The sequence below is a fragment of the Apteryx mantelli genome, chromosome 21 (assembly GCF_036417845.1).
Source record: "Apteryx mantelli isolate bAptMan1 chromosome 21, bAptMan1.hap1, whole genome shotgun sequence".
NCBI classification, from domain to species: Eukaryota; Metazoa; Chordata; class Aves; order Apterygiformes; family Apterygidae; genus Apteryx; species Apteryx mantelli.
The window spans coordinates 9829639-9853094 of record NC_089998.1 but is presented as its reverse complement, the minus strand read 5'-3'; the positions used below and the strand labels follow the sequence as shown (position 1 = coordinate 9853094).

General features: G+C 42.5%; 1 protein-coding gene across 1 annotated transcript in view; it reads left to right on the top strand.

The window, feature by feature from the left end:
- The first annotated feature begins 1446 nt into the window (after positions 1-1446).
- PAPPA (pappalysin 1) overlaps positions 1447-23456 on the top strand; it is a 184015-nt gene continuing 162005 nt past the window's right edge. The window contains exon 1 of the mRNA XM_013953802.2: positions 1447-2214. Within this exon, the coding sequence (XP_013809256.2) occupies positions 1818-2214 (397 nt within the window). The 5' untranslated portion in view covers positions 1447-1817. The remainder of the gene's footprint in view (positions 2215-23456) is intronic.

Sequence of the window (23456 nt, the reverse complement as noted above, 5' to 3'; positions counted from 1 at the left end):
AACTCCCTCTTCGGTGACTGCTGATAAAAGTTTGTAGGAAAGCACAGTATGAGCACTGTTAAGTCTGAGAAGGGAGAAGAGACTGATGCGAGTTACTGGGTTTGTGAATGAGTTGGGTGTGATTCAGCCTGGTTCTGCTGGACTCCTTGTGAATGGAATAGTGGCCAGTAGATTCATAGTGTGCTACTGCTAAGTCATTTCCATTTATTAAGTACTTAGAAAAATCCTTTTTGTTGCCATCAGGGGGAGCTTTTGAGATCTTTCAAGAGTGAAAAAAAAATATTAAAAAAAAAAAAAAAGAAAAGAGAAAAAAAGAAACGTCCCAGCTCAGAAACAGAGATCTACAAACCAGCAAGCAGCCAGAATCTTACCTGTGGCTACAACTGAGCCAAGGAAACCAGGGGAGCTGAATTCCTTAGACTGAAAAATTAGCAATATTGAGAGAGGATTTTTTGACTCAATCCACCAATAAAATTAACAATTTTTTTTTATTATTTCAAAAAAAAAGCAGGAGTCTTTGGGAGCATTCAAAAGCCAAATCCTGCTCTGTTGCTACAGCTTCTGGAAGGCAAATGCTCTTCAAAAAGCTTCTCTCCTTTTAGCTCCTGATGATTCGATGGGGACCTTTGATGCAACATTTGGATTAGCTGCACACAACTGCACTGAGGGGGACCACAAAAGGGGGAGCCTGGCTGATTGCATAACTTTAAGAAAATTATAAGAGGAAAAGAAAGAATTAGGAAAAGAGAGAGAGAGTGAAAAAGAGAGAAAGAAAGAAAGCAATTAAAAAAATATCTGAGACTCAAGTTTCAAGACTCTTTATGTGCTGCAGAGGAGCATAAGGTTTACCAGCAAAGTGCAACGGGGAGTCTGAGAGGAGAAATAGCTTTCTCTTTTGCCAAGAAAAAAAAATAGGAATGTGTGTTTTGGACTGGACTGAGAAAGAAAGCTGGGGAGATTGCAAAAAGGGGTGCAGGATTTTTATCACATTGATCCATTCATCCTAATTGTCTTTTTTAAAAAATAAATAAAAGGGGGGAAAGTGGAAGGGGAAAAAAGGAAGAGAAGGAAAGAAGGGAGAAAAAGAAAACAGCAAAAGTGTTTGAACCTCTGGAGCTATCTGCTCCTTCAAGCTGATTGATTAGTCATGATCCCTGCAGTTTTAATGGGAATCATTCAATTGGGAAGGTGGAGCACCCTAGAGTAGATTAGCATATTCTTGTTTACTCATCTTCTGAGGGGCTTTTTCTCTTTTCTTTCATTTTGTGGAGAAGAAGGGAGGGGGGGAGGTTGGGGGGAAGGAGGGGGTTGTGGCTTATGTTATAAAGGAGGCCAAAAAAATAAATAGATTAGAGCATCTTTTGGGGGGAGGGAAATCAGTGGGTCTGAGTCTTGGAGAAAGCTGGGGGGGTTGTTTTGTTTTTTTGTTTTGTTTTGTGTGTGTGTGTTTTTTTTTTTTTAAGAAGAAAAAAATAAAGGGAAGAAAATCCAGCAGAGAAAAGAAGAGAGAGGAATTCCAGCTGTGGAGGAATAGAGGAGAAGAAGACAGATAGAGGAGGAAGAACAGAGAAATACATTTCAACCAAGAAGGAGTTTTGATTTATTTTATTTTTATTTGTTTTAAGGGGGAAAAAAATCTATAAGCAGGAAAAAGAAAGAAAGAAAAAGAAAAAAAGAAAAGAAAAAGCAACTGAGAAGGGTTATAAAAAGAGCAAATACCAAGAAGGGTGAACAAGAGAAGAAAGTCAAGGCAAGGAGGAGCCCAAAGCTGGCAGATCGGGAGGATTTGCAGGGGAGAAGGGGGGGGAAGATTGGAAATGCAGCTCTGGAGTTTGCTGCTGCCTCTTGCGCTTCTCTGTACAGCCCTAGCCAGTGGACCCGAATGTGGGATGGACGAGCGCTCCCGCAGGGCAAGAAGGGACACCAGGCACACCCGCCAGCTCCGCTACACTGCCCCGGGCACCTGTGCCACCAGGTTAGCCCGAGGAAGGCGCTCCACTGCTGGGCGGGAGCCTGGGCATGTCCCCCGCAGGAGGCAACAGCGGGAGGCAGAGGACGAAGAGGAGTCCCTCACCCCAAGCAGGGCGCTCTATTTCAGTGGACAAGGTGATCAGCTGCGGCTGAAGGCAGATATTGAGCTGCCCAGAGATGCCTTCACTTTGCAAGTGTGGTTGAAAGCTGAAGGAGGACAGAGATCTCCGGCTGTCATTGCAGGTAGGTAGTTCATTGTGCCTGTAGCTGTAGCATCCCTTTTACGTCTCGTGTGCCGGCAGAACAGCCTGCTGCAGGCGTGCGTGTGTATAGTGTATGTTTATGGATACTTAAATGTACGTGTGTATGTTGCAGCAGGCGTAAGTGTATGAATGCGTGTGTAAACACATACGAGTGCAGCTCTTATGTGTGTAATTGGTGAAATACCAGAGCCTGGCAAACTGTCTGAAAGTGTATGCTCAAAGAAAAAGTTATGTAAAGTTTTGCATAGGGAAATGGCAGTATCCTAGGTAGTTTCTTTATTTCTGTTTGTATGGATTAAGATGCAAGTAAGAGAGAGAGTTCTTACAGTAGGGTTTTAACTAATCTTCGGGTTGGAAAACTGTAAGTAGAGCATTTAAAAGTAGCTTGTGTGTATGTGTGACTTATGTAAAGAAATCTGTCTAGTGTGTGGCTGCAAAGAAATACATGTGTAAGGTCCCTATATGATTTCCTTCATTTTATTAGCTCTTTAGTGTATTTCACTGTTACCTTTTTTAGATGCTATGTTAGCGTGTGGTTTCCAAAAAGCTATAAAGGAACTTTTGGCTATTGTGAAACCTCAAATGAATCAAATGAGTTTATAAAGTTCCCAACCCCTTGACACTCAGCTAGGGCTGGGACTAGTGCTGCAGCTAGAGGATGTGTTGAGTATTTTTGTCTCCTCTTAGAAATGGCAAGTGTAACACAAATGATTGTAAGGTCAAATAGCCCTATAAAATCATTTAGTACTAAAACCGACTACCAAACTAAACTGTGTGAGCTGAGCAATAATGAAGAATATTGCACTTTTCTTATTTAAATTTTATGAGCCCATCGTGAATTTGGGTCCTTCTTTTTCCCCCGTGTTCTCTCCCTCTCCCCCTCCCTCCCGCCACCTCCCTCCCTCTCCCTGCTTTAGTGATAAAGTGCAGTGAAGTTGTCGTGAAATCGGATACTTTTTGGAGGGTTACAAACCCTTATAAATGACGCCACATCCATCTTTGCTCTGAAGGAAGTCATAGAAAATGGAAATGCCCTTAAAAAAAAGAAAACAAATCAGAAGGAGAAACGGGTGGGGGGGCGGGGGGGGAGGAAGACATGTTTTACAGTTCTTTTGGCAAGGAGATTCCCTGAAAGTACAAAGTTTCCATGTCCTAGGATGCCTTAAAGAGACAGGGAGGATTTCCCCTTTCCCTTTAACTGGAGTCACTTCCTACGAGAATGCAGCGGATGCTTGTCTTGGTGGTACAGTCGCTGCTCAGCCGCTAGCACTGCTCTTCCTCCTCTCCCCTGCCACATTCCTGTCTTTTATTTTCTTAATCTTGACTGCCCCATCCTTGACCTACGGGACTGTTGTCTCTCAAGAAAGTTGCTTTGTCCTAAGGAAAACAAAAACTAAGATGCTCTTAGCAGTACGTTCCCTTAACTTTCCCCAATCCCAGCTGCTCTGTTCACTTCTAAGGCGGCAGATGCAGTGTGTGTGGCTGTCAGAGTGGGCAGGAGATGCTGGGCATGGATTGGTCTTCCCTTCGCCTATAGTAGGACAGGCATATGAGTAATTTCATAGAAGAAATAGATTATTACTTGTATTATTTCCCCTCCCTTTCTCATGCTCCACTCTTCTGTCTCCCAATCTTAACTCAAGCACCGGGGCTCAAACTGCTTCTCTTTCAAGTTAGGAAAGGCAGAGTTTGAGTTTGCATAGATCTCATCAGTGAGTGCACATAGTCAATTAATTTTTTTCTACGTTTAATCCAGCACCTAAGACGCTGTGTCTGTCTTTTGTACAAATACCTGTAATTCACACAATAGAGAATCTAGACGCACACGCACAAAGATCATTTGTAGTAAAATGCTTTAATTGGATGGGGGAGGTTGAGTTGTTGCTCGTATAAAACACTTGACCCATTTTAGGCAGGGAAATAACATTCCACTTTTAAAAATGAAAATAAATGCCCCAGTTTAGCACCGTAAACCTTGTTGCTCAGCTCTGGAGGACTTTGTGATTTTATTTTATTTTTAAACTTCCCCCTCCCCCCCTCACACACACTCTTGAAGAGGAGCCAGGTTTGGCTCTGTGTGTAAACACCTGGCAGAGGTCCAAGAGGAACTCACTTGGAGTATCCTCCGCACACTACAGCCTCCCAGACCTGCAGCAAGCTTAGGGAGAGATTACACTTCCCTCAATGAGGAAATCAAGGGTTCTGGCTGCCAAAATACTTGGCTTTCTCATTTTCACTGTTTGGGGCTGTGACAGACTTAGGAGCCCTGTTCTGCCATTGGAGTTGCATCTGTAGGACCCCACTGAAATCGAAAGCCCTTCTGGTTGTTAAGATGCGGGGCAGGGACAGGGTCAAATTTGCTGACGGTGTAAGAAATGAGTTTATTCCCAACTTCCATCCCAGATGTGAGGTGGGAAATTGTGTGTTTGTACGGATCTGGCAGAGGGCTGGATTGACTGGAAAACACCTCATTTGGGGGTCCTTCCTGTATCTTCATCTACTTTTCTACCCCCTACCCTCTGCCTCTGCTGACTGCTCCTCTCCAGTCCCTGCTTGCAGGTATCTAAGTAGTCATTGCGAGTGATATAGGAGCCAAAAGCATGCCTATAGGGGAAGACTTGTCTTTTAAAAACCTCATGTAGAATCTGAGTTGTTACAAGCTTCTATGTTTGAGCCTTGTTTCAAAGGAACTCTTCTACTGTTCCAGGCTACAGGAGTTTCTGTTTCTCTCTGGAGCCAACTCTCCTTACGTCACCCTTTGCTGCAGTATTCAATTTGTTTTCATAAATGGCTAATTTTACAGCGCTGTTAAGTGGGTTCGTCATTGCACTGGGCCATGCCCTGTCTCTGATGATAGGCAGTCCTTGGTGCCAGGTTCTGCCAATTTTCACACTGGTTGGCACCGATGTTATTGCTGCCCTGCTTGACTTCGCTGGTATCTGTTCTGGCATTTGTCAGGGAAAGCTGTTGGGAAACTAGAAGTCTGACCCATTGATCTGTGTTACGCAAAAGCTCAGAAGCGTTTTCAGAGCTGAGCTGTGCTTAATTTCTGCAGCTCCCTTGGTGCGACTCTCGCAGTGTGGGCAGCTCTCGGTGTGTACTTGGGTCACTCTCCGGGCCACAGAGTTCTTGGACAAAGACTACCTACCACACAGCACAGTGCATCCCTCTAACAAATACACACATGTACATATGGTATTAATCATGCAAGTTTGCACACTTTCCAAAGTAGAGCCTTTGAATGCATCTCTAGTTGTGAATGAAAGGGTTAAGGTCCAGACTAGTCGAGTTAGATAATATACACGCCATGCAAAATAAGACACTTCAAAGCACCGTTGACCTTGCTTCTGTTGTAATCAAAGATATTTCAGTTCTACTGTGGAAATGCAATTCCAGCCTAAGAAACAGGATCCTCCAGAGTCTCTGTCAGTGTGTTTTCTAGTATAAGGCTCAGGAGCGGGATAGCTCATGTTTTCTTAGAAATGAGATGTTGACTCTTTACTAGCTGAGAGCTGAGAGGAGCGGGATGAATGATCGGCAGCGGGAGCCGGAGTAAGAAGGCGTGCCTGCTCTGAAGAGTGAAAGTTATTTGTGTTTTGTTTTGGGTTTTTTCCCTTCCCGGTTTCATTCTCCTCTGTCTCTCTATTCCTCTGCCTGCCAACAGAGAGCACGATCCCAACTTAATAAAGCTTCATATGTAAGGGAGTGCCTATGTTTTTCCAGCTTCAGTCCTTGGTGAACATAAAACTGCAGCAGAATCCAAAGGGGAAGAAATGCCAAAATCAGCACAGTGGAGCTCACTTAAAGCCACAGCCCTTGTATGTAATGGACTGAGAAATGTCTGTGTCAGGGGCCCAATAATTGGGCAATTATAAAGATATGTAAATGACACTACATAGGTCTGTTCACAGTGCTTAAGAACATACGTTTAGTTTTGGTGTTCATTTAGTTTCCTTCTGTAGTTTTTGAGTCTGGTACTGAATTAATACACTTCGAGTAGAATCAGTGAGCCGGGTCCTTTCCCAGCGAGCTGACACTCTTAGCAGGTGTCCAGGGAACTTGAGGAACTCCTCAATATAGATTTTACACTGACATTTACTAGCGTTAAAATAATAGGTAGGTAGATAATGTGGCATTTTCTCTTCTTCGGTAGCCTGTTTTCTTTTAACTGTATGAACTTTTTTGGTTTGATCTTTAAGAAAGTACTGAAATGAAGGACTGTAGAACAACTGAGTCAAATGTAACAGTTTCTAGCTCTGTCATTTAATTAAGGGCTCACATGTGCCCAGATCCCAGGGCGATGGGCATGATAGATGGAGGGGAATAACTGCTGGACAGCTGTGGGCGGCGCGTTGCCCTGCTTCTCCTCATGGCAGCTACGACACGGCAAGCGAGAGGGACTCAACGCCTGTACAGATGGTCTTTCAGGGTGCCTAGGCTCTGATATGCCGTTCTTAAAGGTTATAGGACACCACGGTAGCGGTCCATTTTTTGGTTTTCCCTGCAGAAGGGTTCAAATGATCAGCCACTTGATGACTATGAATCTGGATATGTCGTGACAAATAGGCCACTGAACAAATATGACATAGCCCATCGCTTACTAAACATTTGTATTTGAATGTCTCATTTTCCTCAGCCTGCAGAAGCTGAGACAAGAGTTGGAAACTGGAACTAGGAAAAGAATTTTTCTTTCCTTAAGGCTTTCAGTTTTAATCTGTCTCGTTCCTTTAAAAGGCTAGAGACTAGAATCGGAACAACATAGTGAGGATGACTTTTTTTTCTTTAAAGCACTTACATGTGGGCTGCTCTAATCAATAAAACGGTAATAAAAAAGAAGGAAGTTAGACTTTTTATGTGTGAGGGATGGTAAATTTAGATTCCTAAATAACATATGGCTATTCTACAGGCATTGAGATTTTTCACAGGCTGAGCTGGCCTCTCTAAGTTTCATTTAGGCCTGATTTATTTCAAGCTAGCCCATGTTTCAGTTAGAAAAACTTGCAGGAAGCAGAAAGCAGGCCGAGGGGACTGTGTTTGGAGAGAGACCTGGAGCTGGGCTCTCCACAGGGATTCAGGGAAGACGTCTGGAGAAGTGCAGAGCAGAGCTAAAGAGGGAAGGCCGAAGCGGCGGGGGCGAGGAGAAGCCCTTGGAGAGGCTTTGTACGTTACGGAATTACTGAAAGGCAGATCCAGTTGGTTAGTCAGATTTCTAAAAGTTAATCGCATCGGTATGGAAGCTGCTCTGTGGCAGGGGCTCCACTTCGTCTTCCCGCACAGCGCCGGGGGAGCGCTGCGCACGGCGGAGGGGATCCAAAAGCCGCCGGCACGCTGAACGATGGCGGCAATGCCTGCTGTCAGCCCCTGCCGCGTGCGACACCCTGCTGGTGGTCACCAGTCAGAAGTGAGGGATTTGCTTAAATCCTCAATCCCAGAGGTCTCACTCAGCATCGCAGCAGCTGGGACCCTAACCCCAAACCCTTTTATGAAGGTAGGTGACTCTGATCCTTCTCATAAATAACACGACAAGTTGCCTTGCCTTTTAAAAGAGGGCACAAGAATTTGCTGATATTGTTCCCACAGGCTTCTTGTATTCATTTGCCTTTGCCAAGGGTGGGAGACCTCCTCCGCCGGGGAGCACTGAACAGCAAGGAGCAGAACCCACCAGTAGGCACGAACAGTGGGGCCCATTAGTCACATCTCTCCTTCCTCCTCTTCTCTCACCTCGCTGATGATAAGGTTTTCTGTCCTCAGGGACACAACAGGAGGAGTCAGAAGTGTTTCCTCCCAGAATAGCCTTTGGCTTAGTGTTTAGCACTCTTCTTTGTGTCATTGGTCATGTGGGCTTGAATATCTTAGACGAAGGAATGGAAACTGGGTCTCCAGACCCAGGAAGTGCCCTAGTCACTAGGGCCCAACCTATATTAAATGCAGGATGGGAACGCCAAATCGTGTGAGAACACCAATTTGGTGGAGAAATGCCTTCTTCTGAGTCCTGCTCTGGCCTAGTGAGGACGTAGGTGCCAAGCTCCCAAGGCCTGACACAGCAGAGGTGCATGCTGAGACATCTGTCTGAGGAGCTGCACGGTAAAAATGCTGCAGGACCAATGGTATTTAGGTGCTTTCAAGACCAGGGGATTAGCTGAGCACTTTTGCCTTGGATTTCCATTGCTCACACTGGCCTGACCCAGAATAGAAAGCCAAAATATAGTGGCTTTTTTCAAAAAGACACATTGAAAAAACAAAAATAAACCCTTCAATAACTGGGGTCAGCTGAAATGTTCTCATATAATAGTTTTGCTTCCAGTTTTAGCCTTTGTTTGTTCAGCTCCTCTTTTCTTTTCTTTGATAGAAATTATAGGAGCACAGGCATAGAAGGGACTACCTGGGTTGCCAGATTCATTCTCCTGCAGTGAAAGGGATATAATATTAGATAATTAGTCCAAACATTCACAGAATATCCACTTTGTATGTTCTGATATAGCACAGGCCACAGAAACTTTCCCTATGATAAACCAAAGATCTTTAGCTGAGACCAAAAGACATTGCTGTAATGTAGGACAGGAAGAGAGAAGGACAGACTGACAATATCTTAAGTACCTAAAAATCCAAGGTATTGATTTAGAAAAGTGTTAACTATGAGAAAGAAAAACGTTTTCTAGTAAAAGATGCTGCTTTTTTATTTTTAAAAGCTTTTTTAAAAATCAGGTGTTTTGACAATTATGAAACTTTTATTGAAATTTTAAGTTAGAATATGTGCCAAAACTGATCCTTTCCCACAGATAGACTGTTTTGATTAATTTCCTTTTCTCCTGAGAAAAATATTTGATCAGACATTTCCCAGCCTTCTCTGATCTTAGTCTGTGTAGCAGTTCTTACATCTCATCATAGTATGAATGAACACATTCACTTTATTATCTATGTACGTCTTTAAATCTTGTATTCTGGATTATTCTGAAAATGTATCAGAAAAGTCATTTGTTCAAACCCTTTACATTTTTTCTCAACCATATTAGCTAGCCTAATATCATCTTTTCCTATATATAGCCTCCTCTCTCATTACTACCAGATTTTTCACTTAATACTGTCTTTATATTATCAGTTTATACTAATCTTTCTAATTCAAATATGCAAAATATACCGGAATTTTTTTATTTCCGTGCTTTGGACATTTGTTTTATGTCTACTGGGCGTAGGACAATTGAGTGAGCTATCCCTTTTTGTTTTTCCAAAAATGAGACTTCTAAAAATGAAGCTTTTGACCTGATGTTCGTGTTGGTTTATGGCCATTTCCCTACCTTAGGGTGGCTGACATCTGGATGTGATTCTTATCTTCATTTCAGCTTTCTGTGGAAAAGAAATGTTTTGTTGCTTTTCCATGCTTGTCCGTAACCTTCTTCTCTTCATTTGTCTAATGTGAGCGTACATGCACAAACACACAAGAATTCCAAAGCACCTTTGATTTTTTTTCCCCAGATCAATAGAGCATTTAAACTCTAGTGATCAAGGAAAGAAGCTTGTTTATTTTCCTACATATTCTGACAAAAGTGGCAGATCTTGTAAACTGCTTTGACTTAATGTTAGTGCCTATTATAGTTTAGTCTCCCCAAAGACACGCGTAAAGTCAAAATATTCTTACTCTGAACATGAGTAGAGCAGAATTCAAAAAGATGAGTTAAAAAGGGAATCAACTTCTATCCCAGAATTTTGCATTCTCATCTCTTTATTCATAGCAATCATAAAGAACAATTTGATTAGTCAAGAACTATTCCACAAACATAAGGTTGCCGGCACCTAAGCGTAAGTATAGTATGTGTCGTAGCAAAAACTGTGAACAAACAAACACAAGTCAGATTTTCCCTTGGTGAGAAGGAGGATGGATTCATGGTGTTAGATTTACACAGGCAGCATGTATGTGATCCTAAACCTATTCAAGATCATGAAAAAATGCCATTGACCTTGGTTGACTCTGACTTAGGCTCTGGTTTCAGAGTCTTTTCCATCCCTCATCTACAGCTTGGACACTTCCATGGTCCTTGCATTAACATCCATTATTTTGCTGTCCTATCTTGCTTTGGATATTGGAGCCAAGCAAGAAGAGAAAAATTATGAAGCCCTAACGTCAGAGAAATTGGCCTGGGGAAGGGGATATGTTTATTTTAGTTGTTTTTGCTATAATCCAAATCCCTCTTTGGCCTCTTTCAGCCTTTTTTTTCAGTGTTAAAATGAGTGCTTATTCAAAACACGGTCTCCGTTTTTCTGTTTTGCTGGGTGACGTAAGTGTGCAGCTTTCCCATCCAATCCCTCCACCCTCTCTTATCACCATCATATTCTCAGTTCTTTCTCTACTATCTGGTGTCCTTGATTCCCCCTTCTTTCCCTTCTTCCAGCTAGGCAGAATTGGTCTGTTTTCCTCTTCCCTAGCAAGCAAGTGCCGTGATGTGGATAACCGTGAGCTCTCCGAAGTTCTGTTCCTCTTTCACCACGTGAGGGTAGCGTCCCTGCCTCCTAGATGAAGGGTAACCCCTAGGTTGGCAACTGAGACCTTCAGCCAACCTTTGTGCAAAATACTGTGGGAACGGAGGGTAAGAAGTCTGTGTGTTTGTGTGCTTAGTCAGGCATATGCTCATGCATATTTTCCAGGAATTATTGATATTGTTCTGTTTAATATCCATCCTAGTGGTACACAAACAAGGAGTGAGCAGTTGTTCTCACAGAGAGGGGAGTGAGGGTGAACTGAAACTGAGAAGCATCTGGAATTGGCCTCGTGAAACAGCTTCTAAGAGATATGATACCAGCTCGTGGAAGCAAAAGAATTGCTATGTTAGAGAAGAAAACCACTCTGTTCTTTGCTGATTAAGTCCTGGGGTCTGGTAGGCTTTCCCTGAGTCTTCCTTTTGAGTGATATTTAGGGCCCTTTTATCTCTTCTCCTTCCTCCTCTCTGCTGTGTTTTTCCTTCGTTTCCTTATCTAATTTATTGTCTCTTTATTTGCTTTAAATCACTTTCCCATATGGATTTCTCTCCTCTGACCCATCTTCCCCTCCCTCATCTGATTCCCAGGAGTCTTCTGTCGTCATGGAATTGGGAGAAGAGGAGGCCTGCTCCAGATGCCGTGCCTAAGCTGCAGGCTCCTTTTTTCCTTTATTTTCTTCATTGCCTATCCTCTGTTGTTAGTGTTGGAAGCATATGCACAAAGATCAGTCCATTGGATTGAAGAAAGAAATCTTATCACCGTTATTTTGTTTGTTTTATTTAAGACAGCAAGGGGAAGAGATGGAAAGGAAAGGCCATTCACTCGTACCAGTTTGTTTTAATTTTGAATGTTGGTTATTTTTCTCCTGTTCTAATGCATTCTACTGTTGTTTTCCTTTACTGCAGTAAGGTCATGCTTTTGTAGTCCTGATCACTGTCTCAAAGAAACCTTCAAATGGTGGTGATAAGTTTCTAAGGCATGGGAGATCATTGTCCTTAAAATCAGGGAAACTGAGGAATAGAGGGGTGCTTTGATATGTCAGAGATGTGGCAGCATGTTGGTGAAAGAACTGGAAGTAGAACCCAACAGGCTTGGCCTTTTGTTAAAACTCTTTGTAGTAGTGATGACAGTCATTCCTCAGCCTGGATTCTTCTCCATTTGAGGTCAATGCACTCTCATTCCTGTAGCGTTTTTCTTGTAGCTGTTCATGGTTCTTTGCTAGGTTACTACTGTACATGGTGCTGAGCTAGTGGTGATTACGAAATCTTCTACCTGGCGTCATGCCCTAGCAACACGGAGGACAGGTGACAGAGGGAGACAAGTTGGCATTTGTGACATGAGCTGTTTGGAAATGGTCTTGAATTAACATCTCTAACCCAAACACGCTGGTGATGTTTGAATCATCACAAATTATTATATTTCTGAAATGAAACAGCATATGCAGCCCAAAATGAGAGAGAAAAGCAAATCTTACCCAGGCGCCTCAGTTCAGACTATTATTTAAATTGGAATATTTTGATGTTTTTGATACATCTGCACATCAATTAATATATTCACTTGCTAAAACAGCTTGTACAACATGTAGATTGTAACTGCTAAGCATCTTGAAGTGCTGAAAATCTGGCCACAGATAGCTCAGGGTGTTAATTAAGGGCAAAAGCAACTCGTTTACAACATAAATATGGATCAGGTGAGTGGTTGCAGAAGGGGCTTTGCACACAGCACGTTAGTGCCCCAGTAACAGCAGACTGTTTTGGGGAGGGATCATCATCCTGTGCATGTCCTTACAGCTAAACAGCTGCTGTTTCTGTTGGTAGCATCAACAGGGAGGCTCTGCATCGTATGATCCACACGAATTGTATTTTGTTCTGGGGTCAGCAGCATCTGTGCTTGTAAAGACTGAGGTGCTAGGGTTGAAATCTGGAGCTTGCATTACTACTGTCTCACCTTGCATCTGTCTTGTGGAAGAACAGAGCAGCCTTCTCTCTGAGGTCAAAACAGCATCTTTCACCAGCGATAATTTAATGGGAATTATTTTCAGTGTAAACGCAGCAAGAATTGAAAGCCTCCTGTGCTGGAGCTCATGAATGGAGATGTTCAGGGAGAAAAAGAGTACTGGGAGAGAAAGCAAATGTTAACTAAATGTATTACACACAGGATTTTGAAACATGTACTTGGCAGAGGGAAGGGTAAGCAGTACAAGCCAGATTCTGTTGTTGAACACACCAGTGTAAATCTAGAGTAACTCCTTTGGACAGGAAGTGAGGGGGACTGCTCCAGACCGATGAACGTGTAGTAGAATTTGGGGCCAAAATAGAGTGCATGCGATGGGGAAAATGAATGAGCTGAAAAGTGGATGTCATGGAGAACAACCTCTGCTGCTGCTGTAGATGGTTTAATTTGGGTGTGTAACGGTTATGGTGATGCAGTGGGAAAAGTTTGTACAATGTGGGGTTGTTTTTACTTTTTGGAGCATTTTCTGCATATACCTATCGTATTCCCTCTAGCTTGTAAAATTAGTCCGTATACCGTTTTTACAGTGAGCCCTTTGTGTTCCCAGCAACAAACACTTTTAAACTCTGCTCTCCAGTCTTGTGGGCCTAAACTCATTTACCCCCTCCTGTACTGTCCCATGTCCAGGAATAATATCCCCTCATCTGTTTATAAATAACCCCCCTCTGAGGAAGTTCAGAGGAAGAAAAGTTTGTTAATGAAAATCAACCATACGCTCAGGGCCAGGCTGTGGGTTGGAGCCAGCAGGGTTGCTGGATGTTTCGTACTACGCATCTGCTTGTAGGAATTTCTCTGATGATATGTCTGTCTGTCTATGTCTCTTTTTCTTCTTTTCCCTCCATCATGGCAAACATGGAAAAAAGAGGGAGTCAAATTATAGTGTCAATTCATTTTAAAATAATGATCAGCCCGGACTCTATTCAGGAATGCAAGCAAGGAGACTAACTTGAATGAACCTGCAGAAGTTCTTGCTCATAAGTCCACTGATTTTGTTTCTTTTTTTGAAACATTGAAATCTAGATTTTGCTTTCTGTCAAAACTGTTTGTTGCTCTTGAGTTGTGCAAAGGCTGTAAAAGGACTGAAATAACCCAAAGGATAATTCTCCTGCTATAGTTTGAGCGCAAGGCTGATATATCTGGTCTCACGCGTTTCTTTCACGGAACTGCCAGCGTAAGGATGCAGGAGTGAGCAGGAACCAAGGAAGTAGATAACTCTGGGCTCTGTAGTCACCATGAACTCTGGAGCTAGGGGCAGACAGGCATGGTAACGGTGCTGTCAGCTAGAAAACATGAAATACTTTATCTTGCTCCAGCGAACCCCTAAACCCCCCCAGTGTAGGAGGGACCCAGGCAAAAGCCCATTTTCTTGTGACTTCTCCTGGATTGTGCCTCTAGTACTGCACCTTGGTGATCTCAAGTAGGAAGTGAGGGAACTGGGTATTTGTTTCCATGACATATGGCAGGCAGCACGCCCTGCGGTGATAATTTTTGCTGCTCCCAAGTGCTTCTCCATGACCTGCCATAGGATGGGAATTGTGATCAGCTCTGGTGCTCCAGGAGACAGCAGAGCTATGGGCACAGTAGGATCCTCTGAAGGCATTTCTGGCTATTCAAAATACATGGGAAAACCATCAGATAAAGAAAAAGTCTGGGAGCAAGGGAGGCAGCACTGGTCAGGGCTGTGGTTCCTCACTTAGACAGAAGTGTGGTATCAGTGCAGCACTCACATCACTATCCCCAGCTCCCCCCGCACCCCTTTCCAAAATGGAGTGCCTTTGGAAAGTGAGAAAAAGTGAGGTGAATGATCGTCTCTGCAGTGACAAAAGCTGATATTGTGCAAGCCTATTAAAACTGCACTAACATGGTAAAACACTGGATGGCACATTGCAGGAAACATTCCTGCTCTGTATTCCTAGGGTTGAGCAAAAATGCTTGCAGTTGCTAATTTCTGTGATGCTATGAGCAATGGACATTATAAAAGAGAGTCATGTATGTGGCACCTTGGAGATCGGTAATGACTTGATGTGACTTCAGCATTAGAGCTGCTGAAATGACATCCCAGTTTGGATTTGAAAAGGGGTTGATTTTGTTCTTTAATTTGACATCTGGGTGAAAATACATAAACGGATGGCAAGAGCAGCAGTCCACAAGGTCACTTGTAGACATTTGGAGCAGAGGTGTTTTCCCAGATATAATAGATGTGAAAGTTCTGGTCCCACTTTTAGTTCTAAGAGTCTTGAAAGATTAGATGTATTGCAAAAAGTTTCTAGTGCTGACAGAATCTGTGTACCTTCAAATGTGATGTTTTCAAATAGTCTTATCTGTTGCTTGTTGTTGAAAGAGCAGTTTCTTTTATTGTACAAATATTTTCTGGCATGTAATTAATAACCTTATCTGAAAGACTGTTCGAGTGTGGTCTCTCCACGTCACACCCCAACAAGGAGAACACAGGAATGATATTTCAGAACTGAGAATTTTGTATTTCAGCATGGACTAAGTTTATCAGTTGTTGCACCATCTCTGTGCCCTTGAACAAATTTTAAAAAAGGGGGGAGGGAGAAAAAGAAATGGACCTGATTTATACTGGTGAGCTTCCTCCAAGAATTCCAGGCTAACTATCAACAGTTTCACCTAGGAGAAAAGTTGAGCGCATCACTCTTGCTCTTTGAAGAGCTCTGGATTAAGAATAGCAAAGTACCAGTGTATCTTCTACATTTCTTTGAGCTAGGAAAGACTGGAATTCCCCAAAGTCCTCTTGCCAGAGATGGTTTAATCAAACAGGCTGTTTACATTCTGTGCCTCACCAGAGGCAGTGCTCAGACTGGGCTGGTCTTCAGCTGTACACCGTAATACTAGGGCTTTTCTTTATTTTATTTTAAACATCAGCATACCACCAGTTTTCCTGGGAGATAGCTGTATCCAAACACCTGCAGGCTCTGTGGAACAGGCCAGAGAGGGATCTGGGAAGCAACAGCAGCTGCATCTTGCAAAGGCAAAATGCTACTGCTGGGGTCTGTGTTTCTTCTCTGACCTGGCTTCTGCAGGGTTGGAATCTCGGCAGGAAAGGCTGACCGGGGCACCTGCACTCATGGAGGCAAGACACCTCCCAGGAGTTGTAAGAAGCTAAGCACTGAACCACACTCTTTCCTCTGCCTCAAGCACTGACTGCAGAGGCAGAAAAACGAGGGCCTTTCTGTCCCTGACCGTGTGTTTTTTTGTCTCATCGAGATGGCCAAACTGTGGTTTGGCGAACATCCCCTCTAGCAGTTTCTGTGCTCTGAGGCTTAAGAAAGCAATAAATGAAATGGGGGCTATGTTTCTGATGAGAGAGAGAGGGAAGAAGGAAATGAGACTAGGATCCTTCTTCCCACCATCTCATATCTTTCACCTCCCCTTCCTCAGTCTGACCGTCTCTTCTGCCTGTATCAAGAAATCAACACGTGGTTGCACAACTGTATGTCTGAAATGGGCCATAAACTTTGAGTCAGGATCTAAACTTGTTTTCAGATATAATTTTTTAAAAAATACTTTGGTGTCTTCTGGAAGTGATGTATTTCCGCTCCCCATGCGCAGGAACTTCAGTGCATCATTGAGGAGGATGAACGTAAGTAGGCAATGTGGACAACATTCTTCCAAACCCAAGCAATACAACCAGCTGTTCTGCAGGGATGTTATTTATTGAGAGCTGTCAATGTGTTCAACACATGGCGTCCTTTGCACTGACAAGCTCACAGCCTGCCTTATGAGGTTGCTCTAATACTTGTCAAACATTGGTGACAGAGCAGGCTTGAAGAGGCACCCAGTTGCATGGGAAAGTTATTAGAAGGGCATTGCAACAAGATGTTCTGTAAGGAAAGGAGAAAAAGAGAGTAGCTGGCAGAGAGAAAACAGAGGCCGTCGCAGAGGGTATAGGTTCCTTTTTGCTGGTGGTTTCAGGAAGAGAACAGAGCAATAAATTGCTCTCAGCAATAAATTAGATGCTTTTGAGAGAAAAAGGGTGTTTGTTTGGGCGGTGATGAAACTGCTTTGTGAGAGAAAGGCAGGCTTCTTCTTTTGCTAATTAAACTTCTTATTCTGTGGCAGAGTGGTTGGAGGTGCACAGGTTGCTCAAGGGTACTTTGCAACTGCTCTTAGGTGCCTTCAATGCCCTGTCCTTTCCATCCATGAAGATGGGATAATGGCTCTTGCAGCCCTCAGAGAGCTAGTGTGTGTTAGGATGAGGTAGTAACATCAGTGCAGTGCTTTGATCAGGTGTGATGCTGTAAATGGCAAATGCCACTCTGTTACACCAAAAGAAAGAAGTGTGTAGCCAAAAAGTCCCATTTGCCGGGGTCGTGTTAGGTCCCTGCAGCGCAGTGCTGCTACAGAGAGAAAACTCGGGTTATGGAATGCCTAAGAGAGAAAAAAAAGGCAGATCTTGCCGATCTCCTGCTTATCTCTTTCTCCCATCTTTTTTCTCTTGACTTGTGTAAGCTCGTATTCATTTGTCTCACAGGTATTTATTTTCCCATGCTGAAAAACAGAGCTGTTGCTTGAACAGTATGACTCTGGCCACATTCCCTCCTATTCAGCACAATGCAATCTTGGCTCTTTACTAGTTAATATTTTCTGTCAACAACCTGCGAGAAAACATAAAATCAGTGCTGATAAAATTTGCAGATGTTGCAGAGTTCAGGGAGTGGTAAACAATGACCAAAACAGGACTCTCATTTGGGTGTTTTCATAAACTGAGAACATGCAACCAGTATGCATTAGAATAAAGCCAAATGTGAAGTCATACATATAGAAAGATGGGAGGTAGGTCATGCTTAAAGGATGGGTGGTGGGGGAAGGGTCTTTCACCTGGAAGCTGAATATGTAGGAGTAACCCTGTGTTAGAACAGATAAGTGTGAACTGCTAATGTGATGCTCTGGCCAAAGGTTTAGAGTCATCCTTGGCTATGTAAACAAGGAAGTATCAAACAGTGGTAGGGAGGTTATGTTACCCTTGTATTGACACTAGAGTGGCTGCTGCTGAAGTGCTTTGTCCAGTTCTCGTTTCCACAGTTTAAAAATGATGTTGTACCAGAGAGGATTTAGAGAGAGAGAGAGAGAGAGAGAAAAAAAAAAAAGAATAATTATGAGATTTATAACAAGTTTGAAAGTAATTGGTTCAAGAAGATTAAGAGGTGACTTGATTGTCATGATCTTTAAGTACATGTTTGGGGAACATTAATCTGATAATTGGAGGCTAGAAATCTAATAATAGAGGATATAAGTAAATCCAATGGATACACGTGGAAGCTAAGCAACTTCAGAACAGAAAGAGGACATGCCTTTTTTAGGCATGAGAGTAATCATTTGTTGAAAAAACTTTCCAAGTACAGTGGTGGAATGTCCCTCACCAGCAACTTTTAAATCATAATTCAGTGTTTTTCTAAATTACAAGTTCTTGTTCAAAGAGGAATTAATTCAGTCCTCACCATATTATATCTGAGTGCTTCTAATGTCAGATCACTCTGGGAGTTCTCAGCTACTACTGCTAAAAATGATTGAATCTAAACAGTAAAGTACAGGTAGCACTAGGATGCTGACTTCAAATCCTTTAATTTTCCAGTGTTTCTATGGGTTCTTCCTGACACTGGTAGGATGTTTCTAATCACCATAACATTTCTAGCTCTTTGTCGGGACTCCTGGGTATCACTTTGGTTAAACTGTCAGGCACAGAGTCTCATATGATGTTGCTGATCTTATTTAGAAGGCTTTGTCACTGTTACCCTGAAGGTTTTCCTCAGCAGTGGCTTGACTTTCCCCCTTCACTGCCAAGACTAGTGTGCTTGTTCTGAAGAGCAAGATCAAAATCTTTTCTTATTGAAGACGATAAGAATTTTACTGTTGATTTCAGTGAGGCCAAGAATTTGCCTCCAGAATATGACCTTCAGGGAGCAAATTCAAGGTCTCCTGCTAGAAGCTGGACATTGACAATGTCAGGACTATGAAGTTAATGCAGGAGACATCCATTAAAAACAAAGCAGCAGATGAGAAAGCAGAGAATAAGCTTGGGGTGACTTCTGCTTGTCAACTCCTTGCTGGGTGGTCTCCCTCAGGGCAGAAGAGCAGTCCAGAAGTGTTTGAAGACTGGATGCTGAAATGACCTATTCCCGTGACTTTGGCCAAGTTGCAAACACAGAGAGTAGAGCAAAGATCTAATGACAGTAATTAGCGTTTTGAGATAGGATTTCATCTCATCTGAGCCATCCCCAGCTGGAGACCTTTCTTGAAAATTCAGATTTAAGCCAAGGACTCAAAATGTTCCAGTCTGCTCCCTCAACTCCATGTGCACATGTATACATATGCATAGGTATAGAGAAAGTACTACATGTACGGACTATTTTGTTAATCTTCATTTCTTTGGTTCCAGATTTAACCAAAAGTGGAAGGGCTGAAATAACATAAGAAAGGTTGAACATATGATATTTCCTGCTGCTCAGCTAAACACATGTATTGCCAAAAATCTTCCAAGGTAGCTTGTTTCTTTTACATTTTTCTCCCAGTTCTGCAGACTTGAGAAGGTCAATTACTTTTGAGAAGCATTTGACTTTGGCAACGCTTATGGAAAGCAAACTAGAATTATGACCTTTTGGAGGTTTGCCCATCGCTGTCCCATCTTGTCCTTTAATAACTAAAGGCTGAATTTTCAGCTACAGCCTTTGGTTTAGCAGGTGTGATTTTGTTTCTGTACACTTCTAATCCATTACATGAACCTGTGTTAGGATTTTCTTTTAGATGTCTATTTATTTGTGCTCGCAAATCAAGTTCAGGTATTTCCAGGAGGAAAATCATACCCAAACAAATGAAATTGGATTCAAACTGAGCAGAAAAATGGAGCTCTAAAATTATATACTTAAGTTAGTATGTAGTGACTACAGCCTATCAGGAATGCATACTATAGTAGTTATATCATGTTAGAGAGGCAGGTTTTTTCAGCAGGATGTTTCCTAGAAAGCAGAAATATCTCTGTGGTTTGTGTATGGGTTTGGAACTTGTATGCAAGTATGGAGCGGGGAATTTGAGGCATGAAATAGTCATGATTAGAGAAGGCCAGGATCCCTTTCAAAAGTGACAGCAGGAAAACAGGCACAATCAACTCCATTCTGTCTGCTGTTATTGCATGCTGTTCTGTGTATTGGATTTAAGATGTTTCTTTTAAAGTTGGTGTATTTCTCAGTTGCTTCTATTATTATAGAAAAGATACAGTCTTATGGGAAAGCCAGATGCAATAAGATATTTGAGTCTGGATAAGATCTAAGATATTTTTGCAATAAGATATTTAATTTTCACAGAGGCCAAGACCTTGCATGGTAAAAATCAATGTAAATGCGCTGGGACTACTCAGTTTTGCACTCACAAAGTACCTACCCAAGAATGTTCTCAAAATCCAGTTAAATAGCCAGAACTGTTTCATGTGGAAATGCCCCTCAATTACAAAGACAAATCTAAGCTATCATGATGTGATTTTTACAGTCTCCTCACAGGGTGTCCTCGTTTGCATTCACGGAATTTTTTGTTTTTGTTTTGTTTTTGTAATAACGTGGATGTTGGCCATGTGTCTGATCCTGGAAAGGTTGTAAGGTCCTCCCCCCTCTCTGGGTCCTCTTCCCACTCCCTCACTGATCATTACATTCGGTTCAGATGCCATTAGATTTCCTTCTTTGTTCTCTAGCCCTAACCTCCCCCCCAAGCACACATGCATTGTGCAATGGTGTAAAAGCTCTCCTCTCTGCAGCTGGGAGCAGTAACCGCTCAGCTGGTTCCAGGGCTGCCCTAAAGCTGCTGCAAAGGTCAGTGACAAGGGAATTCGAAAAGCAAAACAAGTTGTGTTGTCGTCGTTCCCCCCATCCCCTTTCAGGCCTTGTAATGTATTTTGATTAGCACCACAGCCAGCCTCGTGCATAGACCTCCACTTCTCGCTGGTCTGCATTTCTGGCCGTCCAGAGGGTTCCAGAGGGCAGGACGTCTGGCGTTTTTCCAGCACAGCTACAGGCATGGCCACTGCTGGAGCTGATTTACTTTCAGTGCTCGTCAGGCACAAAGCACATTTTGAAAGGAAATGCCATATTGAACTCCCAGTGAGTTGATGGGTATTGTACGTGGTCGTCTGATGGCACAGATGTGCCCCTAATAATCCTTCCAGGAGAATGTTTCCTCCTGGGATGTTCTGGCCATCTGATCTGCTCTGAGGTACACTGACCTATCTTGACCCAGTTTATGATCAGTTCTCTTTTCTGTTTTCTAAAAGGACCCAGGAATTATTTAGATTGCCTGGAAGTTGTGGTACTTAGGTGTTTGCCCCTTCCAAAGAAGATACTCTCTGTGTTTGCTCTCAAGCATTAACTCTTAGAAAAGAGAGGAAAGTCACTCCTGAGTTAGCACGCACAAAGGTAAATAATTTCTCAGTTGGGCTTTGATAGTTAATTAGTATCCGCCTAAGAGCACAGGGAGGTGGAGGTGTGGAAGCAGAGGTAACGTATGTTCCACCAAGCATGTTCCTGAATTCCCGGGTGCATTCGTCTGTGTGGATCGAGCATCCCTTCTGCTATTGTGCCTTTGTATTTATGTCCCTTTTTGTAAGCATGTGTGGGCTTCCTGCTGCGTGTTACTTGTGTGTGCATCTCTGAAAGATGGTTGATTGCTTCATGCGTAACCCTTGATATATATTCATGTGCTTTGCGACATTTGCTTTTAAAGTAAGAATGATGTTCATGCTGGCTTTTGGTAAAGGTGAATACACTGGGTGGGCTACAATAGAAGGGTTAATTTGTAACCTGGTTCTGCTGATCAGTGAGCATAGATAAGGTTCGAAGCTGAGAGGTATTCAAGTCCCTTTTAGCCAAACCAACAAACTTACTGAAGGCTCTTCATTCCCACTGTTTTAAAGGATACCTGGGCTTTCATAAACACCAAACTCCGCTTTATTATCAGTGGGCCACACTAGAATGTCTACAACTGGCAGTCCCCAATCTGAATTCTTGTCTGAATAAAACTTGATGAAAACCCTCCCATATTTATGACATACACCAGTAATTCCCTAAAGGAACGTGCTGATGAATGCAGAGTTTATCACTTAGAAGTTAAGTAGTAGCCAAATGAAGACTGCCTGTACTATCTTAATACTGTCCCTGTGTGTGCATACATTATGATCAACTCTAATAACATGGAAACATACTGGTTTTCCAAGTTTCAGCCCAAAATACTCAGTTGTTCTTGAGAACAAAGTAGGAGAAATGAATTGTTTTGCAGATATATAGAAAACCCTTACCCTTGTTCTCTGGAATGTTCTTGTGTTCCCAGACTTTATAGCAGGGACTTGAAGTTTGACCCTTGCTACGGATGCACTTTTTGCTGTCCATGTAAAAGCCTCCCCAAACCTAGTTATTAGATCATAAACAGCCGCAGTTTGTTAACCAAGTACCAGTCTACACTGGTTCTGCAGCTTTGTTGTGAAATGCTCAGGGAGATCCAGATAAGAAGCAAACCTTCCCACTAATACTTGTTTACGCTGATACTGTATACAAAGGAGCCCTTGCAAAAGCAATGCGCAATCAAAGATGACCATGCTACAATGCTGCAAGGACTAAAGCTCACTCTTTTTTGCCATCTGACTACGCAGTGTTGTGTGTTCACTTACTCCTTAAAATCCCTCACAATCTAATAATTTCTCATGAACCCGAACCTACCAGATCTGTTTGCAATAGGTTTCTATATGCTGTTAGTGGGTATATTCTTACAATAGGCTCAGTGAAGTGTCACTAATATGATTGTCCGTGCCAGTGGCTGCTCTGTTACAGCCTACATGATTTTATTATCAGAAGGGAAGGATTTATGTAATGTTCATAACTAACCGGCCACTACAAATTCATGTTTTGTTATTTTAGCCATTCTCACCGCCCTGTTTGCAGGCTTCAAGGTATCTCATTGAGCACATGAGTTAATGGGAATCTGAGAAACTATACAGAATATACATTTAATTTAATGCTAAATGACAGTGATATAAAATTTTTATAATGTAGAGAGCCTTAGGCCAAATTCTCAACTTTAGATAGGCATAGCAATATTAGACTCTGTATTTCTACAGAATGAACATCTTGTCTTTTATGTCAAAATGAAAAGAACTCCATCTTTCTGTCTTGGATATGAATCCTATTGCATTGCTTGTAAATGATAATATCTGGTCTGAATTCAGCTAGATTGATAGCAGCAGCAAACATCCCCTTTTTCATCACTTAAGTAGTATATTGCCACCTGAGCAAGTCTCAGGTGGTTTGCTTGAGCCACTCCTTGTCTCTGGGGGAGACCTCAAGAGGCCTCGTAGCTGTGTAGTAAATGGTATAGACAGAGATGTTGCCTTAAGTACTCTGGACTTTGAATTATTTAACTATTGTGGAAGGAAGTGGGGGCTGGGAGAATCACAGCAAAGGAAAGGAGAGATTATTTCTCCCCTTTGTAAAACCATATTGGTTTCAACATCATACCATGAAATATCCAGTGCAGAACTCAAGAACTGCTCCAGTGGATCTTCGCTGACTTATCCAATTGCATGGAACATGGGGATACTTAACCCAAATCTGTCGGTTTTAATTATCTTCCTCTGGACAGATAAAAGCTTTCTATAGGTTCCTGTAGAATATTTGCTCTTTCAAGCGTTCCTCTGTGCTTTGATACTAAACGATTAAAGCATGCTAAAGAAAAAAACAGCTC